Source organism: Manduca sexta, chromosome 25 (assembly GCF_014839805.1).
Source record: "Manduca sexta isolate Smith_Timp_Sample1 chromosome 25, JHU_Msex_v1.0, whole genome shotgun sequence".
In the NCBI taxonomy this organism is placed as follows: domain Eukaryota; kingdom Metazoa; phylum Arthropoda; class Insecta; order Lepidoptera; family Sphingidae; genus Manduca; species Manduca sexta.
Window position 1 is genome coordinate 12,694,954 of NC_051139.1, and position 26,696 is coordinate 12,721,649.

The 26,696-nt window shown below is 34.5% G+C and overlaps 3 protein-coding genes across 16 annotated transcripts; 1 reads left to right on the forward strand and 2 right to left on the reverse strand.

Moving 5' to 3' along the window:
- Positions 1 to 77: 77 nt before the first annotated feature.
- LOC115443758 (zinc finger protein 239) lies at positions 78 to 12,643 on the reverse strand. Of its 6 annotated transcripts, XM_037442702.1 has the most exons (14): positions 10,290 to 10,598; positions 10,128 to 10,173; positions 8,749 to 9,112; positions 8,518 to 8,582; positions 8,092 to 8,185; positions 7,808 to 7,989; positions 7,473 to 7,702; positions 7,032 to 7,218; positions 5,998 to 6,250; positions 5,736 to 5,878; positions 4,711 to 4,992; positions 4,371 to 4,462; positions 4,020 to 4,212; positions 78 to 3,473 (listed from the first exon to the last, which is right to left on the reverse strand). In XM_037442702.1, the coding sequence occupies exons 3-14, from the start codon at positions 9,074 to 9,076 to the stop codon at positions 3,393 to 3,395; spliced, it is 2,130 nt and encodes a 709-aa protein (XP_037298599.1). In that variant the 5' UTR covers positions 9,077 to 9,112; positions 10,128 to 10,173; positions 10,290 to 10,598; the 3' UTR covers positions 78 to 3,392. The 6 variants fall into 6 exon arrangements, with proteins under 6 accessions (XP_037298599.1, XP_037298601.1, XP_037298600.1 ...); XM_037442704.1 differs by lacking the exons at positions 10,128 to 10,173; positions 10,290 to 10,598 and adding an exon at positions 12,610 to 12,643; XM_037442703.1 differs by lacking the exons at positions 10,128 to 10,173; positions 10,290 to 10,598 and adding an exon at positions 11,041 to 11,255.
- Positions 11,004 to 21,036, forward strand: LOC115443759. 7 transcript variants are annotated; one of them, XR_003938646.2, is made up of 7 exons: positions 11,004 to 11,064; positions 13,249 to 13,408; positions 14,251 to 14,433; positions 14,514 to 14,838; positions 14,974 to 15,232; positions 16,822 to 19,417; positions 20,252 to 21,036. XR_003938646.2 is itself a non-coding variant. In XM_030169313.2 (6 exons), exons 1-5 carry the CDS (start codon positions 13,295 to 13,297, stop codon positions 17,090 to 17,092), a joined length of 1,152 nt encoding a protein of 383 aa, XP_030025173.1. In that variant the 5' UTR covers positions 13,006 to 13,294; the 3' UTR covers positions 17,093 to 17,129; positions 20,252 to 21,036. The 7 variants fall into 7 exon arrangements, 2 of the variants coding, with proteins under 2 accessions (XP_030025173.1, XP_037298603.1); XR_003938645.2 differs by lacking the exon at positions 11,004 to 11,064 and adding an exon at positions 12,914 to 13,058; XR_005112994.1 differs by lacking the exon at positions 11,004 to 11,064 and having other exon boundaries at positions 13,006 to 13,408; positions 16,822 to 19,550.
- Positions 20,674 to 26,440, reverse strand: LOC115443762 (low molecular weight phosphotyrosine protein phosphatase). 3 transcript variants are annotated; one of them, XM_037442712.1, is made up of 5 exons: positions 26,417 to 26,440; positions 22,577 to 22,647; positions 22,192 to 22,379; positions 21,546 to 21,707; positions 20,674 to 20,913 (listed from the first exon to the last, which is right to left on the reverse strand). In XM_037442712.1, exons 2-5 carry the CDS (start codon positions 22,614 to 22,616, stop codon positions 20,827 to 20,829), a joined length of 477 nt encoding a protein of 158 aa, XP_037298609.1. In that variant the 5' UTR covers positions 22,617 to 22,647; positions 26,417 to 26,440; the 3' UTR covers positions 20,674 to 20,826. The 3 variants fall into 3 exon arrangements, with proteins under 3 accessions (XP_037298609.1, XP_037298610.1, XP_030025176.1); XM_037442713.1 differs by lacking the exon at positions 26,417 to 26,440 and adding an exon at positions 25,436 to 25,454; XM_030169316.2 differs by lacking the exon at positions 26,417 to 26,440 and adding an exon at positions 23,076 to 23,260.
- Positions 26,441 to 26,696: the final 256 nt, after the last annotated feature.

Consider the following 26,696-nt stretch of genomic DNA (forward strand, 5'->3'; position numbering starts at 1 on the left):
TATTTTTTAACAAACCCTATAATCTGCGTGTACCCAATTGATAACAGCCAAAGGTGCGGCTTAATAAAACACCAATGTATTAGAGAAAACATTTATTAGGTACTAATATAGCAACATTTGCATTAAACACGAAGCAACCAATAAAAATTATGATTAATAACAAACTAAATAATTACGATATGTCACTTAGTTTAAGTTTGACTTAGCGATCTATACTGTGCGGATATACAACTTTTCTTATACCGAAAACGTTAACAAAACAACAACCAAAATAAAACTCGCTTATAAAAATAATTTTGAAATACATCTATCCATCAAGTACACAATTTCAACAAAACGATATAATGATCATAATTTGGACAACAGTCTCAAAAAATAAGCCATCTTACAACTTACCTTGTATATCCAAAAATATAATATCTTATGTACAATTTTATGTCTGTAATATCCTTACGTACTATACTACAGCTAGCTATCGAACGATGTGGGGCCGCAACCGAGTCTATCCAAGGGAATGTAACGCATGCGCACTAGTGCCGATTTCTTCCGCGGCCCCCAGCCTCTTCGTTAAACATTACACAATAGTTATCTATAAGGTACTCGGCATGTCAATCAGTTAAAAGTACCAAACATCAGTTTTTTAATGAAAATCATCGCTGAAGAAATCTCCGTGGAATATTAGCATAAGTTCATTGAACATTTTTCAGTGTCATAAAGCAAACACCAAATACATCCAATGTATAACAATTATATTGTAAGTGTATACGTGATTAAAACTCAAATACGCATCACTCTCTAATTTAAATAGGCGACGAGTGATACACTTTTATTGTCACAAAAATAAAATTCACGCGATTTTTCTTAAACGACGAAACTTATTCATTAAATGACACTGAGTTATATGCTACAGCGAAAATCATTACAATAGAATTTTTACTAGCTATGTAAAGGCCACACCAGGAAAACAGTTTGAGTTTTGTTATTTTTCTAACATAATGTACAATTTACTGCGTTTGTAAGCATAACGGATTTGTCACAAATTCCCAAACTGTAACCCTAACAAGGCCGTGGCTTAAATATAGCTGAGATCGGTTATAGCTGTCGGCAAACAAGTTGACCTATCGCTTGACGACACCCGTGAAGAAGCGCACGCGCAGGGTCCTCGCCGTACGACCGCACGATTGGTAGATCAGACAACTTCTACTCCCGCACTCCGCCCGGGCCCCGCCCACTAGGTCAAGTTGTCTGACGACATCTCTATATATTTTCAGATTAATTTACCGCCGAGTATCACCTTCGCAAGGTACAACGTTACGTCTCTCTGAATCTCGTCACTCGTCACACGTCTCACGCCGCGCCGTCACTAAACATAAGCTAACACCAACTCACATTACATGCAAACTTGTACGATACTGATGTAACAGACTATATCACAAACATTAAACATTATGCTAAACTTTGAGTCAATCTTAAGTCTAAAAGGCATTTCAAGAGATCATGTCTTGTAGATATTAATTTACAATATGTTTGTCACTTAAAAATAAATCTTATTTTTTTTAGATTATCAAGATAATATAGTCGCGATTACCGTCGATACCTATATAATAAGGCAATATAGAACATATCAAACAATAAGCTCATGCGCTGTCAATTAGACGAAACTATTATTAACATTCACGGTTTTGATTGCGTTTAAAAAATCAATAGTATTATTTACGATTACTTAACAAAATCCAAACATAACAAATAATAATATAGACAATCTATCAATCCAACGTTACCAGTACTGCGCAAGTCCAAGTAACAACTTCGACTTGCCCCTAATTTTCCAATGCTTGCAACGTAGCGTAACTCTACAGACGCAAAAATACGGATCGAACAAACAAATTTAGATTTCACTTTGAAAGGTAGGAGGCTTTTAATACATTATAACTATCAAAATATTGCATTATTCAAAATAATAATTGCACTAAAGGTATATTTTTCATTGCTAAAAAATTTTGAACTTACGATTAAATTTGGAAAAAGAATCACGTATACATTAAATTAATTAATTAAATAGACTTTATGCTCGTCTTTATTGAACATATTATTTTGACTTCGTCCCTCACTGTCCTCGAAATGAAACCGCATTTTCCGTTGCAAATTATCTGAGTAGCCACCAATTAAACATACTTGATTCATTAAAATTAACGCGATAGTCTTATTATTCCTTTTTCATACTATAACTTCGATCCACCGCTACGATTACTACAACTATTTGCAGCAACTTCTTGTAACTATGCCTCACACTTTCAGGTCGCTTACACATTGAGTATTGAACATAATATTAGAGACTCAGTAACAATAAAGAAGTTCTAATAAATCAGTTAAGACCACAACGCTAGGACTGTCAAATAAATCTGAAGTCCAATATCAATATTGTGCGATAACATACCGATCCGATAATCGTTTCAAACAATCGTATTGTTAAAATAAAAAGCTACATTATACTTTTTTGTGGCGCAGAGGGTATTCTAATATTTATAAAATAACTTTTGCCGCTTTTATTTTTAGGCGTGAAAATCAGCGTAGACCTCAGGCTAGCGGATTTACACAACTTTCAGATTCCGTCAGTACTCTAAGGATATAAACTTATTCATGCATTATTTTACTAAGAAAATAAAAAATCTCTTTCAATTGTAGATAACTAATTACTGGATAAATTGTGATGGTCAATATTTTCTATTATAATATTAGGATCAAAAACATCAAAAGCCGATATACACATTTGTCTATTCGGAGCGTATTCGTAATTTACTAAACATTTATATTATAGAAATTTGAACGTTAGTCAAGACCTAAATCTAATTTCACTTACATTAACAAGTCATAAACAACTATGAAATTGACTGATTAGTATAATTCATTAATTTAAATGATAAATATTGCACCTTCACACCATTATAATTATATTATTAAGTTTTACTTATATTTAACAATAAAGCAATGTATTGACTTCATTTCACATTGAGAAACCGATGATGAACTCATCAGCTAGTTCTTTTTTACAATTCATATATGATTTATTTAGTATATATAAATACTGAGAATGTACATTGATTTAAATCTGTTCATTCAAAAACTGCTGATCCCTTAACACATATCTACAGAAAGGTATATAAGTAAAACATTTATCAAACAATCGTTTACACTTAACGATTCCCAACAAGTACACACTTAAATAACGGTTATGTGGTCAACTCTCATCTTAGTATAACTACATTACAAATTCGATAGTTTGGTAAGACAGCAATATGGGACGTTTACTTTGAGGTTTACGTCGTATGAAGGAATCGACCACGTCAATCCGTCGCTAGCAGCCTTTTACGTACATATTAAAATTGAAGCGATTAAGTGAGCTCCTCGCCGTTCATTAGAAACACTCTGAACGATGACTCGTCGACGGCGGCGTCCGCATACATCAGCTCCTCCTATGTGCAACACATTCGTGTCATGTAAGAGCAACATCTCATATGGTAATAGAATACAATAGCGACTAAACTCCACGCATAAAAATCTAATATAGAAACTTAGATTAAACGGAAATTAGATCACTCTAAAACTCGTACTGGCACATTCGTGTCTTACGCTTGATTTCTTCAAAGAACATTAAATATTCAACAGTAAATTGTATAAAAAGAAAATAATATCAAAACTAAAATATGCGTATTATAAATATCACTTTAAACAATAGTGAATACGTAGTAATCATCTTGCTATCTCTTTCACCCGCCCGCAGTTGCAGCAATGACGTGCTTTAGTCAAACATTTTGACACATACTCTTTCAGTTAGAACAATCGTAATGACTTTATGTTTTGAGGTAAAAAAAAATTATTTACAAAAATATCAAATATTTTATAATGAACCTTATAATGTTTCGGTGGCGAGTTTTATGTAATGCAAGCTTAGGACTGCATTTTCTAATACGTGGCACATGCGTCTTAACGATTGTCATATAAAATGTTAGCATGCTTACCGGCATGAGGTCGATGGTGGGGTGCACGTCGATATAGTCGAGCGCGGCGTCGAGCGGGCCCGCGCCGCCCGCGCCCCCCGCGCCCCCCGCGCCCCCCGCGCTGCCGGCGGGCGCCTCGCCCCCCGCGACCCCCTCCGCGCCGTGCCCGCTCGTGCCGAGGTGCCGCCCTGCGTAATCACGACTCACCACGAACCTGCATATTATAATCGGTGTAACCATACAAAAAAAAAACTAATTTAATCCATTCCTATTTAGATTACATCAAATTTATTATCAAATATTCGATCGCCTAATCTAAAATAAATTAGTTTGTTTGATAATACAGAAATGGAATAAAAGGAAAGAACTCACTCGCTGTCTTCATTAATCAACACATTCCCGTGAAGAAACAGGTCGCTCCGGATCGTGTATATGTTGTTCTCCGAAGTCTCCGACTGTTCAGTCTGTGTATCACATCAGAATATTTATCAATCTAGTCACGCACCGGACAGTGGCTTTTAATTCTGTACATTGATATTACGAAGTAAATCTTGCCATGTTGAACTTAGGCCTACACATTACATAGACTCTCCGGTGTCATACACAAGTAAAGAATTTGTGTTTCTAAGACAAATATTCCATTAGGTTCAATTATGCTTCAATTTCAAAATTACGTACAGAAATGAGTGATTGATATCAACAAGCAAAATACCGGCACATCCTCCTCGAGCACGTAGGCATCGTGTTGGTAGAGTGCGTGCGCGTGCGCGTGCGGGGGCGCGTGCGGGGGCGCGTGCGGGGGCGCGTGCGGGGGCGCGCGCGCGAGCGGCCACGTGCAGTGCGTGCGCGCCGCGTGCCACTCCTCCTCACTATCCGCACACTCCGCATCGTCTGCATCCTCCACGACCACCGCTTCCTCCGCCTCCTCCATACAGGACATCTCCTCCATTTTACTGCTCGCATTTTCCACTTTAGTTTCAGACACCAAACTAAACTGCGAATCGAATTTATTGATGTGTCAGTACCAAACGAAATTAATAATAATTGAACAAGTAAACTCTTCTACATCAAGACCATCAATTGAAAAGTAAACTGGGCCGCGACCCACCTAACAACAACTTGCAAATCCAGGACTCGCCTCTAGGCTGTCATGAAGAAAAAATGCGCATAACTTAGTGAATTAACAACTATTTAAATATGAGAAAATTTCTGTTGCTATGAGAAGAGTGTATTGTCTCCTTATTTTTAACATAAGTCTGAACTCCAACTACTTTTTTTTAACATCATTGGTAGTGCCGGATTATCCTTCGTGCGAAGTTGTCAATTGCCTACGCATCTATCATCGGCAAAAGGTCCTGTGCCCGAGAGAAAAATAAAAAATGGTTTGTTAAGAGAAAATTCAGTTCAAAATTTGTGTTTTAAGGGAAGTATGAAAAAAAATTTCATTTTGATTATATTTTTAGATTAATCTTCTTAGGGTCCCTTACATACTAATCCCGCCCTGGTTATTGGCCGCCCGGCTATCTGCCCGGCCCGGGTTAGCTACTCATCAAATGGTCCTGACCCATAGTTTTGGAAGTGCTGTTATACAGCATATAAACAATCGATTTTAGAGTCAATTCGGAAAGTATTACCTCCAGATAAGAATGTTTAGCAAAATTTATTCTAGATCCTTCTAGAGTTTACCAGGGAGAAATGTGGAGATATACAGCAAAAATGGATTAAATTTGTCTTTACCACAAAAGTGTTGTCCCGCGGTCTAACTGGAACAGTCTCGATGACGCTGGCTCGATCTCCCAGCTCACATTTTACACCAACGGTGGTCGTGCTCGGATCAATGACCAATGTGTTGTCTTCTAATACATTCGATGTCTGAGATGCTGCAACAGGCATTGATGATCGAGTATTTATTTATTTATAATTATTTACTAATTAATATTAATACGCATTCTAGATAGTAGTATGGATGATTCAGTGTATCATATTATTATTATTTTACCGGAAGGGACAGTTCGAGCACGTCGAGCAGCGCGCGGCGTGCGCGGCGCGCGGGCGGTGCGCGGCGCGCGGGCGGAGGCGGGGTCCGACGCGCCGGCGCCGTGCGGCGGGTGGCAGCGCGCACAGTGCTCGCGCAGGTGCTCGCGGCGCAGGAAGGCGCGCCCGCACGCCGCGCACGCGTGCCGCCGCTCGCCCGTGTGCCGCCGCGCGTGCCGCTGCAACTTGCTCGCAGACCTGAACGACCAGCCGCATTCCTACAATGAAATTAGTATCACGGCATATTACATCGTTACGTACAACTAGGTGTTGCTCGCTGCTTCGCGTGAAAAGGTTTTCCCGCTACAAAAGTCCCTAATGCATGACGACGGCGCCATTTAATTAAAAAATAAGAGTAAGACAACTTAAGGCGATACCTCAAGGTCCATTTTCATACATTTTGTTTCACCTTTAATCTGGGTAACTAAACAAGTATTGGCAAGTAAAGAATTTAAATTCACGTCTAGTTAGTGATTAGTTCTCGCAGTTGAAAGAAAAACGTAAAAATAATTAATAATCATGGATATTTCGGCCTTTAAAATTTAATATGACGAAATTTTAAAGGCCGAAATATCCATGCATATTAATTTTTTTTACGTTTTTCTTTCAACTGCGAGAACTAATCACTAACTAGACGTGAATTTAAATTCTTTACTTGTCAATACTTGTTTAGTTACCCAGATTAAAGGTGAAACAAAATGTATGAAAAATGGACCTTGAGCTATAACCTTAACTAAATATCTAAAAATCCAAACACTCACAAACTTTTGCATTTATAATATTAATAATATAAGCAGTAAGGTTATAAAGCATCCTGCCTGTATACAAATTATGCAAATTTGTGTTTTAAAAATAAGATTATGCTAGACTAAACATTATCGTCAAATAATTATCATAGCAACAAAGTGTTCCTGAATTATGTGCGACAATGTCCGGATCATTATTGTTGCAAACAACGGTTATTAATTGTGAAAATAAATAATGTAAATGTGCACTGACTGGGAAGGGGCAAGCGTAGGGGCGGTCGCCGGTGTGGGCGCGCGCGTGCTCGCGCAAACGGCAAGGCTGGCGGAACTGCTTACCGCAGCCGGGCCAGCCGCACGCCAGCCACCCGCGCGCGCACTGCGCCTGCCGGTGCGCGCGCAGCCCCACCGCCCAAAAGAACCGTCGCCCGCACACCTCGCACCTGCACGCACATACACACGCTCTATACTGCCGACGATAGAGAGCTATCAAATAGAAATAATATATTATTTATTGAAAGACTAAGAACATGTTGTTTTACTCATGCTCAGATAAAGTGAAGGATTTTATATGTAGCTCGCGAATTACAACCAGACACAGTGACGCAAAGACTTTGCACGCTCGTCCAGTGCCAAATCATTAACTTTATTTGACCATGGGGAAACAACATGGAATTATTAAAAGTATTAATGCTACCTATAGAGGGCCTCGTCGGGTGAGTGGTCTTCATTCAAATGCTTGGACAGCTGTTCCCTGAGCAGAAACGTCCTACCACAACGTTCTTCAGTACCATCCTCAATGGTTTTCTTTACTGGGCACTCGGCGACCTGAACACCTCTCGTGCCACTTTGCTTGTTATGAGTGTTTTTGTGTTTCTTTAGTTTCAGCTCACTCCAGAACCCTTTATTGCAGTTAGGTTCGTCACACTGCGCAACAAAAGTTTATGTTAAAAAGAGGGCAGTAAAAGAAACAAAATATTAAGATAACCAAAACGTAAAGAACTTTACTACTAAAGATATTATACTGCATACCTTAAACTTAACAGCTCTAGTAGAAAAACAGTCAATAGTAAAATTTTGAGCAGGTGCCTCAGTGGATTGCACTTCTTGAGAGATTGAATAATCTGGATGCAAGGAAGATTCTATAGTAGAAGGCACTCCCTCTGACATGAGATCTGTCTCATGATCCTTACCACATAACTGAGATCCACCATCTGTGAATAAAATCAGCATTAAAACAATTTAACTGTTCATTCCAACTATGCATGTCAACAAGAATCAGAGGTTCTTATAAATATACATAAAAAGTGACTCACATGTGCTAAGCACAATTTCCTTTGAGTCAATGAATCCTAAGCACCAATTTTCATTAGTAGTAGGTTCTTCTTTTAGTGATGGTTTTGATTCCTCCTGAAATACAAAGCATAAAAATAAATTTTAGGCATTTCCGAAGAACATAATAGCATATACTAACCAGTGAATACCTTAATGAATAATAAAATAAACCTTAATAAAAAGGCCAGAATGGAGAAGATTGGAGGAGGCCTTTGCCACCTGGCAAACGGACACGCAAAAATGGAACAAAAAAACAATATACGAAAAATAAAGAAAATACCGTCATGTCCGAAAAGAGGCTATATATATATGAATACCTTAATGACAAAGTAACAATAAACTATGTATAAAACAAATCAGATTTTTAAAAGCATTACAATTTAATTTTAAACAGATATAAGTATCACCTTTTTAGTTGCAGCATTCAAAAAAGACTCAACATTTAGAGATACTTGCTCCAGACATTCATTATCTGTAAAAAAAAAAACACATAAGCTACAAATACTAAACAAAGTATGTCTTAACTACAACAAATGAATTTAATACAACATTATTCAAATATAATTACTACAATATGTGACAAAAGAGTATTAATTTATTTGAAAATTTTAAAAAGTTAATCATAAAAAAATACTTACTATTAATCTGATTATTTTCTAAAATGTTACATCTTGTACTTGGATTCAAATTATTATCAGAGACACAACTGATTGGAAGGTTATCAAAATCTGCAGCTTCTTGTTTTGGTATAACTGTGTGTGTGTGGAAAGAACTAACATGGTTTTGTTTTATCTTCTCTACAGTAAGGTGAGTGGCCACCTTTGTGTACTGTGTAGCCGTGCTGCTTGTGGGAGTTTCTATGTCACTTCCAGCAGGCCTCACCACAGACATATGCGGTCTCCTCCTGAGTATGTTTGGTTTTTGGTACTTTTTCTTGTTGGCATTTTGCTCATGCGAAACAAACATAGTTCTTGAAGTTACAGTTGGTTAACCGACATGAAGCTGAAAGGTAAGTTGAATATTGAAAAAAATATAAATGCAACACATTTTTTTTTTATTATTTATTTTATTTAAGTGATAGCCCAAGATAAACATCATGGTGTACATATAGGTGCTCTGCCATCAAAGATACCATAAGCAACACTCCAAGACATTTTAATATTAAGAATCTTTTATTAACATACAGTAAAGTAATATCATTTCCCTATACTGAAAAAATCTTATAACAAAAATTTGTGTAGTTTGCCTGGTTCACCTTAAAACCCTTACAGATACTGGATACACTTTATAGTACAACGGGCACTCCCTACTATGAAGAAAACATCCATATTTAGTCATCAGCCATATCTATTGGTATTATTGTTTGTGTTATCAATATACAAAAGACTTCAACTAAAACTGAATGATGCTGAAATGTCTCAAGATGCATCATAAACCTTGCGTTTGATTTTTTATTCTTATTTGCATAAACTTACAACATGTTTAATACTAACTGTTAACATAAAAGAATAATGGCTTCTTAAATTATATTGTTTTCATAAAATATTACTCTTAGTTACTAAACCCACTATTGTGGCTAATCATTCTTGTCTCATTCTGTAACGAAAACTGTCTAGATAATTAAGAAAGCTGTATTGTATTGGCCCTTGCAATTTTTGATAAAGAGTTTACACTGCAGATTTGATTGATGTTTGGTGATGTCTTCTGCTGATTAGTACATCCAAATGAAAGTTGATTTCTTCATATTTAGGCAACAACTTGTTAGATCCTTTACATTCTACAGTGCACGCCGCGTCAAAATACGCAGTCCACTGCTTATGCCCAGGAAGCCAACCCCGTAATTACACGTCAAGGGCCAAATCCCAATTACACTCGGACCTACCCAGCTTTATTTGATAAGGACATTTTAGCCGGTATAAATAAATGCATTTTAGATCGCTAAAGCCCTCTGACATAACATTTACTGTCAAACCCATATTCGCGAGATGAATACAAACTTTATGCAAGTGCTACTTACGGGTTACGACGCATCACAAACGATTTTTTTATTCATTTCCACACACCTTCGAAATATTAATATTTAAATTAGTTTGCAAATATTCCAGCATCCATTCGATGTCTATGATTTAACGAAATAACCAAACACTATCTTTATATAAAGATTACGAGATCCACACACCTGGATTTGTTGCTCATTGGTTATGAACGGAATGCAACGAACCATAATATGGATAGAAAACCTTGCATTCCTAAAGCCGTTCATGCATTTTGTAAAAAATAAAGTAATGTACGGCTCATATAAATCAGCGGACAGTGGCACAAATTATGAATTTGTACGTTTTGACGTAAGCGGTAAGCCGTAAGCTGTAGTCTTTACTCTTTAGGGATGGGCAAGTCAAAGAGAATTATAATATATATGGAAACAAGTTATCCGTTTAGTAACGGACCTAATAGGTCGGGAAGTCTTTTCGCACATAGTAGGTAATAGGTATGTATAATGCCGGCGCCACACATAGCAAAAACATTTGAACACTTTTTTGAACTCATGTGTGGCACAAGTATTTGCGTATTTGTGCAGTTTGTACACATCCAATTGTTCAAAGTTATCGAATTTCTTGAAGGAGAACCGATTATATGGAAACTTAAAGTAAAAGCCATAAAAATTTGAAATTTGGTCAGTGTTTGTAACTGTGTCGAAATGTGTGGCAACTGGCAAAGTCTTTGTTCATATATTTGTCAGTATGTGGCGCCGGCATATAATTATAATAAAATCTCTTTGGCTGTATACTTGTATCTGGCTGGTTTTGATGACAAAAGGTTACATTTCAAAAAAAGAAATATATAAGTAAAATGTGTTCAGCAATTTATTATTTATTTTTCTTTCTATCAAAATAAATTAATTAATTTAAAAGAAAAATATACAAACTCACTTTCATATTAGATTAGAACACTCGGTAAGCAGACTGGCTTCCTCTTTCTTATATTTGGAATGTCGTATGGGTGTGGACATTTCCATTTTAAGCAGCAGGGTGGCGCGGTGTGTTAAAATATACTTTAGAAACCCTCGAACTAAATGCAATAGCTACTAGTTGATGTTAGATAGTTTGAATAACAATTGAACGAACGAACGTTCCGTATTGGTCACCTCTAGCGTCGACTATAGATACAGAAAATAATATCACTAATGTCAGTTGTCTATGGTTTTATTACGATCTCAGCTCCACTCTATCTCAGGCTCAGAACCAATGATAAAAGTGTATAGAGGATGAGTGATATGGTCACGTGACATGCCGCACATTTAATGCATAAAATGGCGCCGACTCCGCCCCTTACAATAGTGATATGCTAGTACCGAAAATTTTGTATCGACATCGAAGAATTAAAAGAGAGATAAACAAGCCCAAAAAAGATCAAATACGTAAGGGGTTAGGTTCTACCATAATATAAATATAACAAACCATAATATAAACAAACAAACTGAAACTGATTTATAAGTAACAATCGTTAAAGAAAGCAGTACCTGTTGTGACAAACATCCAGTTGTGTTTGATCTATATTTGTATGTTGCACTATTCCTTGCTAAAAAATTAAGTTACAGATTAAGATATTTATTTAATACATGATAAATGGAATAAGATAGCGTAGCCAGCAATTATTTGGTTGGTTTTATTTTATTTTATTATTATGCTCTTTGATCGAGAAACATAACTATGTTTCAGCAAACTAAAATCAATGAGCGTAAAGATGGTGGTTAAGATAATCAATTATAATAATTATTTGCAATAACAACAATATGATTATGTATCTATTTCCGTGCATGCAAAGGTTGCTCGAAACATAAGACCGCCAATTGTAAAAATATATCTTACATTTCATCTTTATGTTGTTTCTTTTATGTTTATCTATTCTTTTATGTAACAATTCTAATTTTATTCATAGCAATATATTAAAATAATATTACTATTAGGTGAAGTATAATAATCATTACTATTTTACTTATCGGGAATATTGTTGGAAAACAGTTATCTTATACTCGCGTTAATTAAACGTGTGGTTTATGCATTTCTTCTCAAAATGTAAAGAACGAATATATGTATTTGGTGTAGGATTCCAATCACGTCACCCAATATTCTCAATTAATTTTGCCTTGGTTTTTAATTTTTTGGTTATCTTAAAAAAATATTCTAATTTCACTTAGTTTGTCGTTCTGAATAATACAATATTGATGTGTGCTCTAACATTCTTTCAAAGACAAAAACCGTAACTGATAAACGAGCGTCTGTTAAAATATCGATATCAATAATTTCTAAACAAATCCACCCACCCATCCCTAAGCTCGTGTGTAAACAAACATAATGATTTTAATGTGTATAAATCACGCCTAAAAGGGTCCAAAGCTTAACAAACCAGATCCACATATCATTTTAATTGATAAAAACACATCCAAAAAGTAAATATACAAAGATATTTGCTAATTTTCGGTAAAAACAGATACTAACCTATGAAAAGATATTTCGGGGTCTTTCTTGCGTGAATTCGATTTGCATCCTTTCACACAACACTGAGTCATTTTCGAAACTTAACAAATACACTAATAAACACACTGAACAATTGAGAATATGATTATATTACTTTAAATTCAATATTTATGAAGATTTGTTTACATCGTCTGACACTACATGTACTTGCTGACTGGGCTGCAATAAATGGCGTTTCTGCCGCAAGGCGGTCCCAGTGTGTCGAAGTAAACGAAATAGTGCCACATTCGAAGAAAGCAATTATTTTTGTCTTTTTTTGTTGCGTTCCAAATAAGTTTTGAGTAAAAGAGATAGACATATATATTGACAATTCTGCGTCGATTTCCCTAACATAAATATAACTTATTCATATAGCTAACTTTTGTCCTCTTTATATTTAGTCATTGCTCAGAACAGACTCAGAATTTCAGGTGCGATCAGATACAAATAAACTAGATGATTGTGATCTGAGATTGTGATTAGAAAGTGTTTATGAATTTTCATATTTCATATTCATATTTGTATAATCCATAGAATAAAAATATAATATTCCCGGCAAAAAAAATTATAGGTTAGAAAGTGTGTTTATTTTTTTATGTTTATTGGTATTTATCTTTGAAGAGGAGGAAGATAACATACACTTTCGTCAAATAATACAACTGAAGATATGGACCTAAAGAAGTTAGCAGACGAAATCGATGATATTACTGATCCTACAGCTATTGAAAAGGTGTTGTTCCATATTTATCAAATTCAAGAAGAAGATGATGAGTTTATGGAGGTATTTACAGTTCTTTTTCCTTCAATGAATCAAATTATAGTTGTTTATGTAAATAAAGCCACTTAAATAAATGATATAACACTGTGAAAACAAATAATTCTGTATTTATCAAATAGTAAACATTACTACTATTCGCACATATTACAGTGTCTGTTGGTGGTACACCTTCCTACGCACTAACTGGGCAAGTGCCACAACCTCACGAAATACTAGGGGCTTAGTATTAAGTGTTAATACTGGTGGTAGGTCTCTCATATGTGTGAGAATCCGCCTGGGTAGGTACCACCGCAATGTCTATTGCTGCCACCAAACAGCAGTGTGTAGTCACTGTTGTTTTTCGGTTTAAAGGACATTGTAGCCAGTGTAACTACTGGACATTATAAAACTCAACATCTAATGTCTCAGGATGGTGAGCGCAGTTGAATACCAAACAATACTTTGTAATTTAAGGTGATGGATGGTGTTTCTTTTGTTTATGCGCGATCGTATCGCTTACTGTCAAGCAAACAGCAAGTTCGTCTCGTCATTAAAAGCAATAAAAAACAAACACTCGAGGTTCCCCAATATTTTCCTTCAAATACACAATATATTGTGTACATGTAGTGAGAGCAATGTATGTGAAGGGTAGTATATAATTATCAGTGACAGCCCAAGGAGGGCTGAACCCAGGGTCTCGTCTTCAGGTCTTTTTAATCCTGTTAATTAAGAAAAACCACATACAAAAAATTAAATTGGAAATTGGAAACCCTTTTTATTGTCTTACGTGTTGCCTGAAGCCTTGCGCCTACTAAGATCACCACTGTATATTATAATACATAATGTTCATATCAATAAATCCTCAGTTGCTGATTGAAACATGTAAAGAAGAAATTGTATTGTGGGAACAACCTTGGTATCAACTTTCTTCATGCCTTACACGTAAATTACAAGAAACAAATGAGAATGCTGATGAACAGTACAGAACAGATGCTATTAGTAAGAAAGAAGATGAAAAAATTAAGAAAAACTGGCGAAAATTTATTAAGGTAATAGACACAGCTCAATATTTACCTATACAATTCCATTTCTTTTGTATAACACTTAAGGTTTATTTAAAAACTTACAGAAATACAATTTACCTGACAAGTTTGTAAGCTTTGCTCGATGGCGTAACAAACATGGATGTCGAAATCCTAATGCCCAACAAGAGAAGGTGAGACGATATGTTGCAGCTTATTTGGCGCGAGGATTACAGAGAACTATTTACCAGGTGTATAAATATGTTATGACCCACACTGGAGAAAATGTAAAAAAACAATACACTCCAGAAGAAGAAAAAATAATGAAGGTGTGTTTTTATCATAAACCTGAAAAAGCTGTCACATATTTATCTGCAATATTATGCAGAGAACCCAGAGGCATTTATAAAAGATTGGCATATATAAATAATGGTGAGTACATTGATTATGGCCCTTGAAATGTAATTTTTTTACTCTAAACAGTTTACAAGTGATGCATTCATAAATATAAAACTATTTTCTACAGAAAAACACCTCACTATAACTATGACATTTTAATGCCCATAGGAAAACCACCAAGAAAACGAATGAACTGGACTTTGAATCTGGCCACAAAATTTCTGACTTCCTTAATGAAGCATACAGGATTGACTGTGGATGAATTGAAATGTAAAAAGTTTGATTTATCAGTTTGGTTGAAAATCCAAGATGACATGGATCACTCACATGCATACTTACAAAAGTTTTGGTATAAATATCTACACCCACAACTTTTTATTAAATGTGATATCAAGTTGAATAGGCTTAGGAAAAAAATATTTAAATTGTAAGTATGAAGAAGAGGAAAAGATAATATTAATAAAATTATTAGTATACTATTACTGGTAAGTCGAAATTAAGAAAAATACACACACACAACAACACGCATTTATCCCCGAAGTGGCATGCAGAGGCGCAACCAAGGCGCCCACTTTTCGCCAAGTGTGTTCCTTCCCATGATGTGATAGGGGGCGAGCCTATCGCCGTATCGGTCACAAATTCCAAACTCCAGGCTAATACTAAGCAGAAAAACCCATATATCCCTTTGCCCGACCCAGCACAACTGCAACCGGGGAAGTCAAGTCCGAGAAATTAAGAAAAATGAACATATGAAACTACTTTTATTTTTTTAAGAAATATAACTAAAATATTCCTCATTATCTGATTAACATAGGAAGCACAATCAAAACCTTGTTAAAAATGTGCCAGATTTAAGCCTTGGAAAGCCGATGGGAGGACTGGATGTTAAAAACAATAATAGTATTGATAAGGTCTAAGAGGTTATTATTACATAGATACGTTTTACAAATAGACGCGTCATACACTAACAAAATTGCACATAAAAACTGCGCACTTTTCACTATAGTCACATACCTATACATATAAATTACAAATTGGCTCGAAGAAGGAATACAAAGATTAGGCATACGTTCGTTAGAAAAGGATATATATACATCGACAGTTACAGCTCGCATTGATACGTCACGAGCGTCGACCGCCGTCGCCACGACAACCGAATAAAATGCATTTATTAGTTAAAAAATAAGTTAAGAGTGTATACTTATTACTAACGTATGAAATAAAACGATTTTTTCATTCACAGTTAGAGTATAATTTGTACATCGTCTAAAAACACAGGAAGGCATTTTATTTATAAAAATACTAAAAGTTAGTAAGCCGACTAGCCGCGACAGTGGTTGGAGGTTGAATAAGTGAATGTCGGGCAATTACTTTACTTTCTTCTTGCCAAAATTGAGCTCAGACAACGTATCTATGTAATAAAAACATCTTAGCGTAACATGATGTTATGCCTTGCATCTATGTATTTTTCTCTTCAATTGTAAGTAATAATTTTTAACCAACTTCAAAAAAGGCGGAGATTGTCATTTGATAAGATGACCTAAATAAAATAATTATAATAATAATAATAATATCAGCCCTGTATTATATACTTGCCCACTGCTGAGCACGGGCCTCCTCTACTACTGAGAGGGATTAGGCCTTAGTCCACCACGCTGGCCTAGTGCGGATTGGTAGACTTCACACACCTTCGAAATTCCTATAGAGAACTTCTCAGATGTGCAGGTTTCCTCACGATGTTTTCCTTCACCGTTAAAGCGAACGATAAATTCACAAAGAATACACACATGATTTTTTAGAAAAGTCAGAGGTGTGTGCCCTTGGGATTTGAGCCTGCGGACATTCGCCTCGACAGTCCGTTCCACACCCAACTAGGCTATCGTCGCTTTTAAAAAATAATTATACTCTAACTAAAATTACTAAGAAACTTGTGATGTATAAAATTATGAGTAAGTATATTAACCTATGCATGCTTAACATGTCAGCCATACCTCTAATATTTGATTTTCTTTACAGATTAAGATCGTATCCATACAAAGTGTGGACAGATATTAGATGGAAAGAATTGGTAAATGATTTTCCAGAAGGATACACACATATGTTTTTGTACACAATATGCTCCTCTGCCGTTCGACCATATCGAGATTACCTTACAACACCCTTGGAAGATATTATTGAGTATGCGCTGGCCAAGACCAAAAAAGCTCGTTACAAAGAGCGACGATTAAAAACTTTGAAACTTAATGACCAAGGACAATTGGAACAAGTTCAGTATAGCAAGGCGTAATATAAAAAGTTATTTTTTCCATTATATTACATATAAGGTGCGTTCGGGCAAGATCGGATAACGAAAAAATACCACGAAATTATGGTTATTTTTAGTTTAAGTTACATAGGCACCGACGCTGTTTCTTTTTGCCCCACCCTATATACTATAATTGATGCAACGACCAAGAACAGGTGCTCTATGTGCAGTGAAACAAAATAGGTAGATTTCGCTCTTAACACTGATCGAAACTTCTATTTGATTTTTTGCACCTTATCATACTAGCTTTAGAAGCGTTATTAGAACGAAGTCTCAACTTACCCAGCGAAAAGTTCTAAGGGTTTTAAATTTCTATACAGATATCACCTATTTTTAAGTTTACACGGAGAGAATTGGAAGCTGATTAAATTATCACATAAAGTGGCATTAATAATAACCAGTTTCATGTATAAAATGTCGGTATGGCTTAAATATTTTATGAGAAAAAAATATTTTCAAGACTCCTCGCAACTAATCGAAATACCGTCCGTAATTAGCCGAACGCAACTTAGACTTTTCCGTAAAAAGAAAACAAAATTTTAATCTTAAGCAGGCATTTTTTATTGCTCACAATAATTTTTCATAAGTATCAAAGTAAAATAAATGTATGTAATTATAATTTTGTTTATCTCTTCTTTTAATCAATAGAACACATATATAATGTGCATGCAGCTAAGTTCGGATAAAGGGTAAGATCTTGTAAAAACTACGTGGTTGTTTTGGACTTTATCATACGAGCTTTAGAATGTAGTCCGAATTTGTCCTGTGAACGTCAAATCTTTCTTTAGGGTTTTAAATGTCTATAACGATTCGGCTATTTTTAAGCTTATATACAAAGAATTGAAAGATGCTAAAATGATTCAGGTGTGTTCGGGTAATATTGGATACGGGGTATGATCGTTGAACGAAAAAATACCACGAACCTATCGTTATTTTTTAATTTAAGGTACATAGACGGTTACGCTGTCTCTTTTTGCCCCGCCCTATATACCACAGTCGATGCTACGATCAAGAACGGGTGCGCTGTGTGCATTGAAACAAAAAGGTGGATTTCTCTTTAACATTTTTGAGACTTCTACTTGATTTTGTGGACCTTATCATACTAGCATTAGAAGCGTTATTAGAACGAAGTCCGAACTTACCCCGCGAAGGTCCGATCTTTTCAACGGGTTTTAAATTTCTATACTGATATCTGTTTTTAAGCTTGATGATTAAATTATCACAATTCATAATAACTAGTTTCATGTATAAAATGCCGGTACCGCTTACCTAACTATTTTATGAGAAAAAAAATATTTTCGAGACTCCTCGCAACACACCGAAAAGCCATCCGAAATTAGCCGAACGCATCTCACATTTAATAATAACCAGTTTGATTTACAAAAGGTCGGAAACCCAAATATTTTATGATTTTTATGTGAAAAAAAATACCTAATCTCTTCTCAATTCGTCGAAAAACCATCCGGACTTAGTCCTTAACATTCGCCCCTCCTCCCAGCCTATGGGGTTTCTTTATCCTTACCCTACACTTCCTTCCCAGCTATCTCCTCCCCACTTTTCTCCAGGACTCTGCAGTCCCTAAGACGGGGCATTTCAGTGTCCCATTTGCAGGTTTCTCCCGTTGTTGAGACTACGGGGTCCAATACCAAAAAAATATATATATTAAAGATGGCAACATAAGCTTCGTACATTCTTTATGAAATAATTTATGTATGCGTCTGAAGGACTGGTATCCATGGCCAGGAATAAATAAAAAAAAAACATTCTTTATGATCAAGTCATTACCTACTATTATCTTTGTTACCTACATTATTTTTTTATTGATAATTCTCTTTGATATGTAGTACTTCCTCAGAGTACTTCGTGCGGGAGAATATACATCAATGTTATTTTTAATTATATTTCCCAATGTTTTGCGCTTAGATTAATAACTTGTGTTCTACAGTCTTACGTAGTATATTACTAGGAAGGAACTCCATGTTCTGTAGTTTGTACTTTCTACATTTAGGAAGGTAGAAGTATGATTTAGATTAATTAATGTCTGTGTCTACATGTAATCCTTGTTTAGTTTGTGAACAGTGAACTCCGAACGTTTCCATATACTTATATTATAGTTCTCTTTGACCGAACGCCAAGACCGTAGTGTTAAAAATTTGCAACGGCAAATACGAGTTATTCATACTTCACATAAATTCATTTAGGCTCTTGTTTTCATTCATATATTCTATTGGAAAATGAATACAAAAAGAACTAAGAACACACAAAAAATTCTTCATGAAATGTTGGAAAGCGACGATGAATTACCAAGTAAGTTTCACCCCAAAAAATATTAGTATAATTATTTATTTATTTAACACTTTATATACAAATGTATACAGGCGGACTTAATGCCATAGGAATTCTCTACCAGTCAACCTCTGGTGGTGCCGAGATAATCATGGTAGGTACATGAAAGAAAGCTTGAAAATTTAAAAGTTCAAATATATATATATATATCAAATAATATTATTATACAAAAATATATATGTAATATATAAAGAACTAAGGTAGTGACTCCCACTTTATTTGAAAGTAATTGCCAGACTCTCATTTTGAATGCTAATTAATGTTTTGTTATGCCTTGTACCTATGACAAAGGTATGTCTTGTATAATTAATTAATTATTGTATGGCATATGGCGTATGTCTAGTTTGCATGATCACACACACCCTTCATCTTCATCTTCAACTGGCGTGGGCTCTACAGATCCCTAAAGTATATAGTATAATAAACCAACTTTAAGACAGGTTATCAATTATTGATGTATTTTTTTTGTTGCCTCAAAACTTGACCATCTATTAAAATTCTTTATTTAAAAGAATGTGCTTCTAGATTAGTCTTATAGTAATATTTTAAAAATTGGTTTAGTAGTTTGGTATTTAAACCAAGATAACCGGAAAAGTATGTAAGTCATCCAAGTAAATCTAATTCTGATTTCCTTGTTTTGTGTTGTTTTTGTTGTAATTTACAGATAGGTCATAGGACACAGTTGTAGTAATTTTATGTAATTTATTATATTATTTCATAATAAAAATTACACACAACCATACATAATTATTATGTATGGTGTGTGTAATTTTTATTCATGTTTTATTGTTTCAGATACATACAAGGAAGTTCCTTTTATTCCTGCTTATCAAAATGACAATCGCTTCAATGATATTGCTATATATAATTTGACCAAAGGTGACTCCGAAGCAAGTGACGAATGCTCAAGTGAAATATCATCTTCGCAAGAAACAGATGAAATAGAGAGTGTTACACCAGAAAAAAATGAACAACTTATTTCATTTAAGAAAGGTGTCTTAAGTCGCAGGGATGCATACTGTATCAAAGTTTTTGGAACGCAATATGATGATGAAACATTATTATGGTTTATAAATTTTACTCTATCCAAAGATATACAGTCAGATTATGACTTTTTGGTTAGCTGCTTAGTTGTTGATATAAGTGACTATAGGGTAGGAGGTGATATTTTGAATAAATTTGAACACAAAAGGAAATATTGTAATACAAAATACTCATTTGAATATAAATAAAATTGTAACATAAGTTTTTATTATTATCATTCATAATATAATGCTAATATCTATATATATTTCTTTATCACATTGTTTTGCCATAATAACCAATTTAAAATGTAAGAATTGATTAAACCAAAAAAATATTTAAATAAGCTATTGTTTATTTAAACTTTCTAAAAAGCCTTTAGAACATCTTACAGATTGTTGATAACATTTTTCAAATCCCTTGGCATCACTGTCCTGAAAGAAAAAAGTATTTACACAATCACAATATGTGAGAACAATAATAATGATGACTTATGAACTACCATTATTATATTATGCCTAAGTAAAAGTATAAGCAAATAGAGTTTTGACGACTAATACGTATTTAATTTCAGGAAAACTATTTTTCATTCAGCCCACAGCTGAAAAGCAGAGGATGCGTCCAAAATACAAACTAAAACAAATTTTATTAAACTTTTGGATATAGTAGTTTTTAGTTGGCATGAATCTCTTTCGCACAAAACCCTTATGGTTGAGTGTGTATTTTATTTCATATATAATAAATTATTCAAAAAAATATATTTCTGTGAGCAGCATTATAACCCCTGATTTGAAAATGAGGCAGAATTTCTTATACATTTTTCTAATTTCAATGAACATGAGCGATTGTGTCTGCATCCATTGTAGGGTTGTATTGCTGGCTCTACAATATACCTACACCACAATATTCAGTAATGTTGCGTCTTAGTACGTGCATCTCCTTTCTGTTATATTTTGATAGTTCCCTTGAAAGGGCCCAGCACAATAGTATTTGTAATAAGGAATAATTTTATATTCCTCTAAATCTTTGCACTATCAATATTCGTGTTAGAAAATCATCAGCTTACATAATATGGATCTTTGATGATTCTGTCACCCTGCGGATCAAACTCTCCAAATAGAAGTAACTTTGCTTTGCTTCCTTTTGGTGCTCTCTTGTTCAGGTCTCTCATATTGGCTTCATCCATCCCAAATATATAGTCATAATAGTTGAAATCTTCTGATGTTATCTACAAAGGACATGGTGTATATGAGTAACTTAAATAATAATAATGAACAATTTGGAAAATTGTATGTTTAGTGAAAGAATTCGTAAAATTAAAACCGTTGACAGTTCTCTACCGCTCCTGTACATAATCAACTGAAGTATAGGACTAAAATCCTCAATATTATGTATACAAACAACATATTGAAACAGTGTAGGCAAAGTTTTTACTATACCTAGACCACAACTGGCTACCACCACCAAAAGATGTAATTTTTTACCTTTGGAAATATGGGAAACATTAAAGATATCTTTTCTAGTGAGTGTTGTAAATGGCTTCACTGTCCAGGATTACTTAAAAAGATTAATCTGTATGCTAATCAGAATAGTTTATCACTTCAGTATTATTTTTTTAAATAATTATGAATAAGAAAACTTTTAAGACAATTTAAAAAGTCATTCTCAATAAAATTTATTTTTTACACTAGAAGATGCATGATCATACTCACTTGCCGAGCATGGTTACTGTAAGGTACATCATGTTTTTTCATAGTGTCCAAAGCCCTCCAGTCTGGTGGATTACCCACATGCCATCCTCCTATTGCTGCACTATCAATTTCCCATTGATCACCCAAGTTCATATCATTGACTGTTTTCTGGAATACACCTTCAGCAATTGGTGAACGACAGATATTGCCTAAAAGATAACTTTTATTATAACATCAGTGACAAAATGTTTGGGAATATGTACTTTGCTGGTAGTCCTACTCACTTGCTTACTCTCCTTAATAAAAAAAAATGTGAATCCAATGTCCACTACTGAAGTAGCTCAAGACAAATAGCTACCTTTTTGCTTAAGTGGCGTTAATTGTAAGATAAAATTATTGAACTTACCAAGACATATAAATAATGCTTTCTTCTTCTCATTAGCCATTGCTACTATTGAGTCTTATAAAGTTATGTTCCTGGATAAAAAAAAATTGGTAAATACTTTGGTACCTACATATTTACAATAATAATGTTAATAGACATTAGACAGAAAAACTACCGGAACATAAAGAATAGCCAGGAATTGAAAATAATAATTAAGGGTGACTGCTATTTTTTATAATTACATGAGTAATGGGGAAAATGTAATGCAGTTGTTGGTTTTAATAATTTATGTAGTAAAGAAATTATGATTATAAACTCAAAGCATTTTGTATAAATTTCATAATTTATATGTTATGTTCCGACTTTTTTTCCCATAACTCTGTCAGCAATATAGATTTCCTGAGATCTCAAGGTGGCGTATCTATCACAACTTATTAGTTGTAACTTTGTAAGACATAACCAAGCCAGCATAAAACAGCTTTATAGAATTTGTGATAATACAGAATATTATAAAACTCACCAAGTTACACGTAGTTATAGTTTAATTTTTAAATACCGGTGCCTAAATCACTATGAACCCTTATGCACATTCACAGACCATAGCTTTGGACCATAGAGTAAGTAATGTACCTACTACGTAAGATAGGTAACGATGATTTTCTATTGCCAAGTCGTGGGTCCTCTCAATGTGACATTGACATTTATGTGTGTCGCTGGAATATAACCTTATATACTACAAAATAAGGTTTAACATTGGCAAAATCATCGTCTGCCAACGATGGAGCCACAATTTAAAAATTTAATTGAATTGAATAATAAGGTTGTTTTTCCGTGATACGCGTAATGTCATGTGGCTGTCGGGTTTGCCCTCAGAACAAGAACAAGCATAGAAGGAATCTAAATTACCCTCATATACTTGTCCTTTTTTTCAAATAGGCCAAAACCGTTGAAAAGAACGAGACAAATATTATGTTGCTAAGGTCGGCTTGCGTACACTTTAAAATTATCAAATGGTTACCTTTGGTCCTCTTTATGATGCCGAATTAAAAAGCAAATAAAATGTCAAATGTTCCAACTTGCCAACCTCAAAACAATGTCACAAACGCGCCCACACAATTTAGTTACGTTATACTTCAGCGCGTGCTTTTCAAAAGTGGCTGCATGTTTTGTAATATTTTTGTTGTTAATTCAAATAAATACACAGTGCTGTTTAAGTATAATATAGCCCTACGAACAAGCAATGGCCTGCGTTATTATGGGGTGTAAATCTCATTCTTGTCGTAAAGAAAATGAAACTGAAATCATCAGCTTCCATCGGTGAGTAAACAAAAAACCTTATATATTTGCTTAAACCCTGTACATAAGTGCAAAAGTATTATTAATTAATCTTTATTATGCTGTAGTCATATTATAATCTGCTGTTGGCCATTCGATACAGTAATTATTAAGTATTTTTCATTTTTATCAATTTACGTAGTCGTGTTCAATAGTGTTGTTCTGCATATTCTGTCGATAACATAGATGTTAGTATATTGTAGTTGACTATTTTGCATAAATTGCGTTTTACTTTCAATATACGGTGGTGAAGTGGTAAAAGCCACTTGGAAACCGTGCGCGAAGGCTGGGGGTTGAGGAAACTGTCTGATTTTCATAGTGTGTTTCATTGCAGATTCCCCACAGATGATGCTATGAGGCAAAATGGATCGTTGCCATAGCTCGTCCCAATTGGAATTGGAAAAACAGCACCGTGTTTACTCTATGCATTTCGACAAAGTTTTATTAACTTTGAAATAAGTTATCAAACATATGTGACATGAATGATACCGCTGTGTTTTAATTTTATTGTCCCATTTTAGTAGCTTCTGTCAAATCACACCTCTTGGGTATCTTTTAATCGCTAAGAAAGTCAGAAAAGAACAGAAGGCGTACTGGCTTTCTCCTAGACGAAATTCTGGCCGATTTCTTGTTTGTTATTTACAGCGGTTTCCATTCCTTCCGAAATTTCTAAGATTTTCTTAATTTAATAATCTAAATGCTAAACCATTTTTGTGTGAATGACGTTTCGGAAGGCATGGAAACTGCTGTAAATAGCAAATGAAAATTGGATAAAATTTAGCTCGAAGAGAGCCGGTAGTTCTATAGTTTATTGTAATTTAACAGCTTCTTAACGAGTGATTTTATATACCCAGACCTCATTTGGTACTTGAATACCAAATTAGGGTTTTGATATCTTTTTAACCTTTATCTAAAATAGCATTTTGCAACGGTTTGTAGTTGACTGACCGAAAAGTGTTTATTTTAGCAGGTCTGTGAATTTACCATAGCCGACAGACAAAGCATCTATCGATATCGATAAGATGTCAGAAGAGATCGCAACTTAAATTTCTCGCTGTCATAGACAGAGTACACTCAAATGTCATAATGTTACTTCTATGCTTGTCATTGTTCTGAGGGTTTGCCGGCAAACCAGAGAGGACCCACGAGAACACCTGCACCTGGGATTTAAAAAAAGATCGCCACAAAAAAGAGCGCTTACGCTTAATTAGCAAATAGCGTTATTCGCCCGGGGCACCCAGATAGCTATAACAACGTCCGTGGTTATCACAATGATAAAAGAAGTATAGAGGATGGGTGATATGGTCACGTGACATGCGGCACATTTAATGCATAAAATGGTGCCGACTCCGCCCCTTACAATAGTGATATGCTAGTACCGAAAATTTTGTATCGACATCGAAGAATTAAGAGAGACAAACAAGCCCCAAAAAGATCAAATACGAAAGGGGTTAGGAACTACCATAATATAAATATAACAAACCATAATGTAAAGAAACAAACTGAAACTGATTTATAAGTAACAATTGTTAAACAAAGCAGTACCTGTTGTGACAAACATCCAGTTGTGTTTGATCTATATTTGTATGTTGCACTATTCCTTGCTAAAAAATTAAGTTACAGATTAAGATATTTATTTAATACATGATAAATGGAATAAGATAGCGTAGCCAGCAATTATTTGGTTGGTTTTATTTTATTTTATTATTATGCTCTTTGATCGAGAAACATAACTATGTTTCCAGCAAACTAAAAATCAATGAGCGTAAAGATGGTGGTTAAGATAATCAATTATAATAATTATTTGCAATAACAACAATATGATTATGTATCTATTTCCGTGCATGCAAAGGTTGCTCGAAACATAAGACCGCCAATTGTAAAAATATATCTTACATTTCATCTTTATGTTGTTTCTTTTATGTTTATCTATTCTTTTATGTAACAATTCTAATTTTATTCATAGCAATATATTAAAATAATATTACTATTAGGTGAAGTATAATAATCATTACTATTTTACTTATCGGGAATATTGTTGGAAAACAGTTATCTTATACTCGCGTTAATTAAACGTGTGGTTTATGCATTTCTTCTCAAAATGTAAAGAACGAATATATGTATTTGGTGTAGGATTCCAATCACGTCACCCAATATTCTCAATTAATTTTGCCTTGGTTTTTAATTTTTTTGGTTATCTTAAAAAAATATTCTAATTTCACTTAGTTTGTCGTTCTGAATAATACAATATTGATGTGTGCTCTAACATTCTTTCAAAGACAAAAACCGTAACTGATAAACGAGCGTCTGTTAAAATATCGATATCAATAATTTCTAAACAAATCCACCCACCCATCCCTAAGCTCGTGTGTAAACAAACATAATGATTTTAATGTGTATAAATCACGCCTAAAAGGGTCCAAAGCTTAACAAACCAGATCCACATATCATTTTAATTGATAAAAACACATCCAAAAGTAAATATACAAAGATATTTGCTAATTTTCGGTAAAAACAGATACTAACCTATGAAAAGATATTTCGGGGTCTTTCTTGCGTGAATTCGATTTGCATCCTTTCACACAACACTGAGTCATTTTCGAAACTTAACAAATACACTAATAAACACACTGAACAATTGAGAATATGATTATATTACTTTAAATTCAATATTTATGAAGATTTGTTTACATCGTCTGACACTACATGTACTTGCTGACTGGCCCGCATAAAATGGCGTTTCTGCCGCAAGGCGGTCCCAGTGTGTTGAAGTAAACGAAATAGTGCCATATGCGAAGAAAGCATT

Bases quoted from the DNA above. Each gene is read 5' to 3' on its own strand.
- LOC115443758 (XM_037442704.1), bottom strand. From the start codon at position 9,076: ATGTTTGTTTCGCATGAGCAAAATGCCAACAAGAAAAAGTACCAAAAA. The intron at 8,583-8,748 runs GTAAGTATTTTT...TTTTTTTTACAG, and splicing joins AGAAAATAATCAGATTAATA to ATAATGAATGTCTGGAGCAA. The intron at 8,186-8,517 runs GTGATACTTATA...TTTGTATTTCAG, and splicing joins TGAATGCTGCAACTAAAAAG to GAGGAATCAAAACCATCACT.
- LOC115443759 (XM_030169313.2), top strand. From the start codon at position 13,295: ATGGACCTAAAGAAGTTAGCAGACGAAATCGATGATATTACTGATCCT. The intron at 14,839-14,973 runs GTGAGTACATTG...TAATGCCCATAG, and splicing joins ATTGGCATATATAAATAATG to GAAAACCACCAAGAAAACGA. The intron at 15,233-16,821 runs GTAAGTATGAAG...TTTTCTTTACAG, and splicing joins AGGAAAAAAATATTTAAATT to ATTAAGATCGTATCCATACA.
- LOC115443762 (XM_037442712.1), bottom strand. From the start codon at position 22,616: ATGGCTAATGAGAAGAAGAAAGCATTATTTATATGTCTTG. The intron at 22,380-22,576 runs GTAAGTTCAATA...GTTATCTTTTAG, and splicing joins AGCATTATTTATATGTCTTG to GCAATATCTGTCGTTCACCA. The intron at 20,914-21,545 runs GTAAGCTGATGA...TTTTTCTTTCAG, and splicing joins TCATCAAAGATCCATATTAT to GACAGTGATGCCAAGGGATT.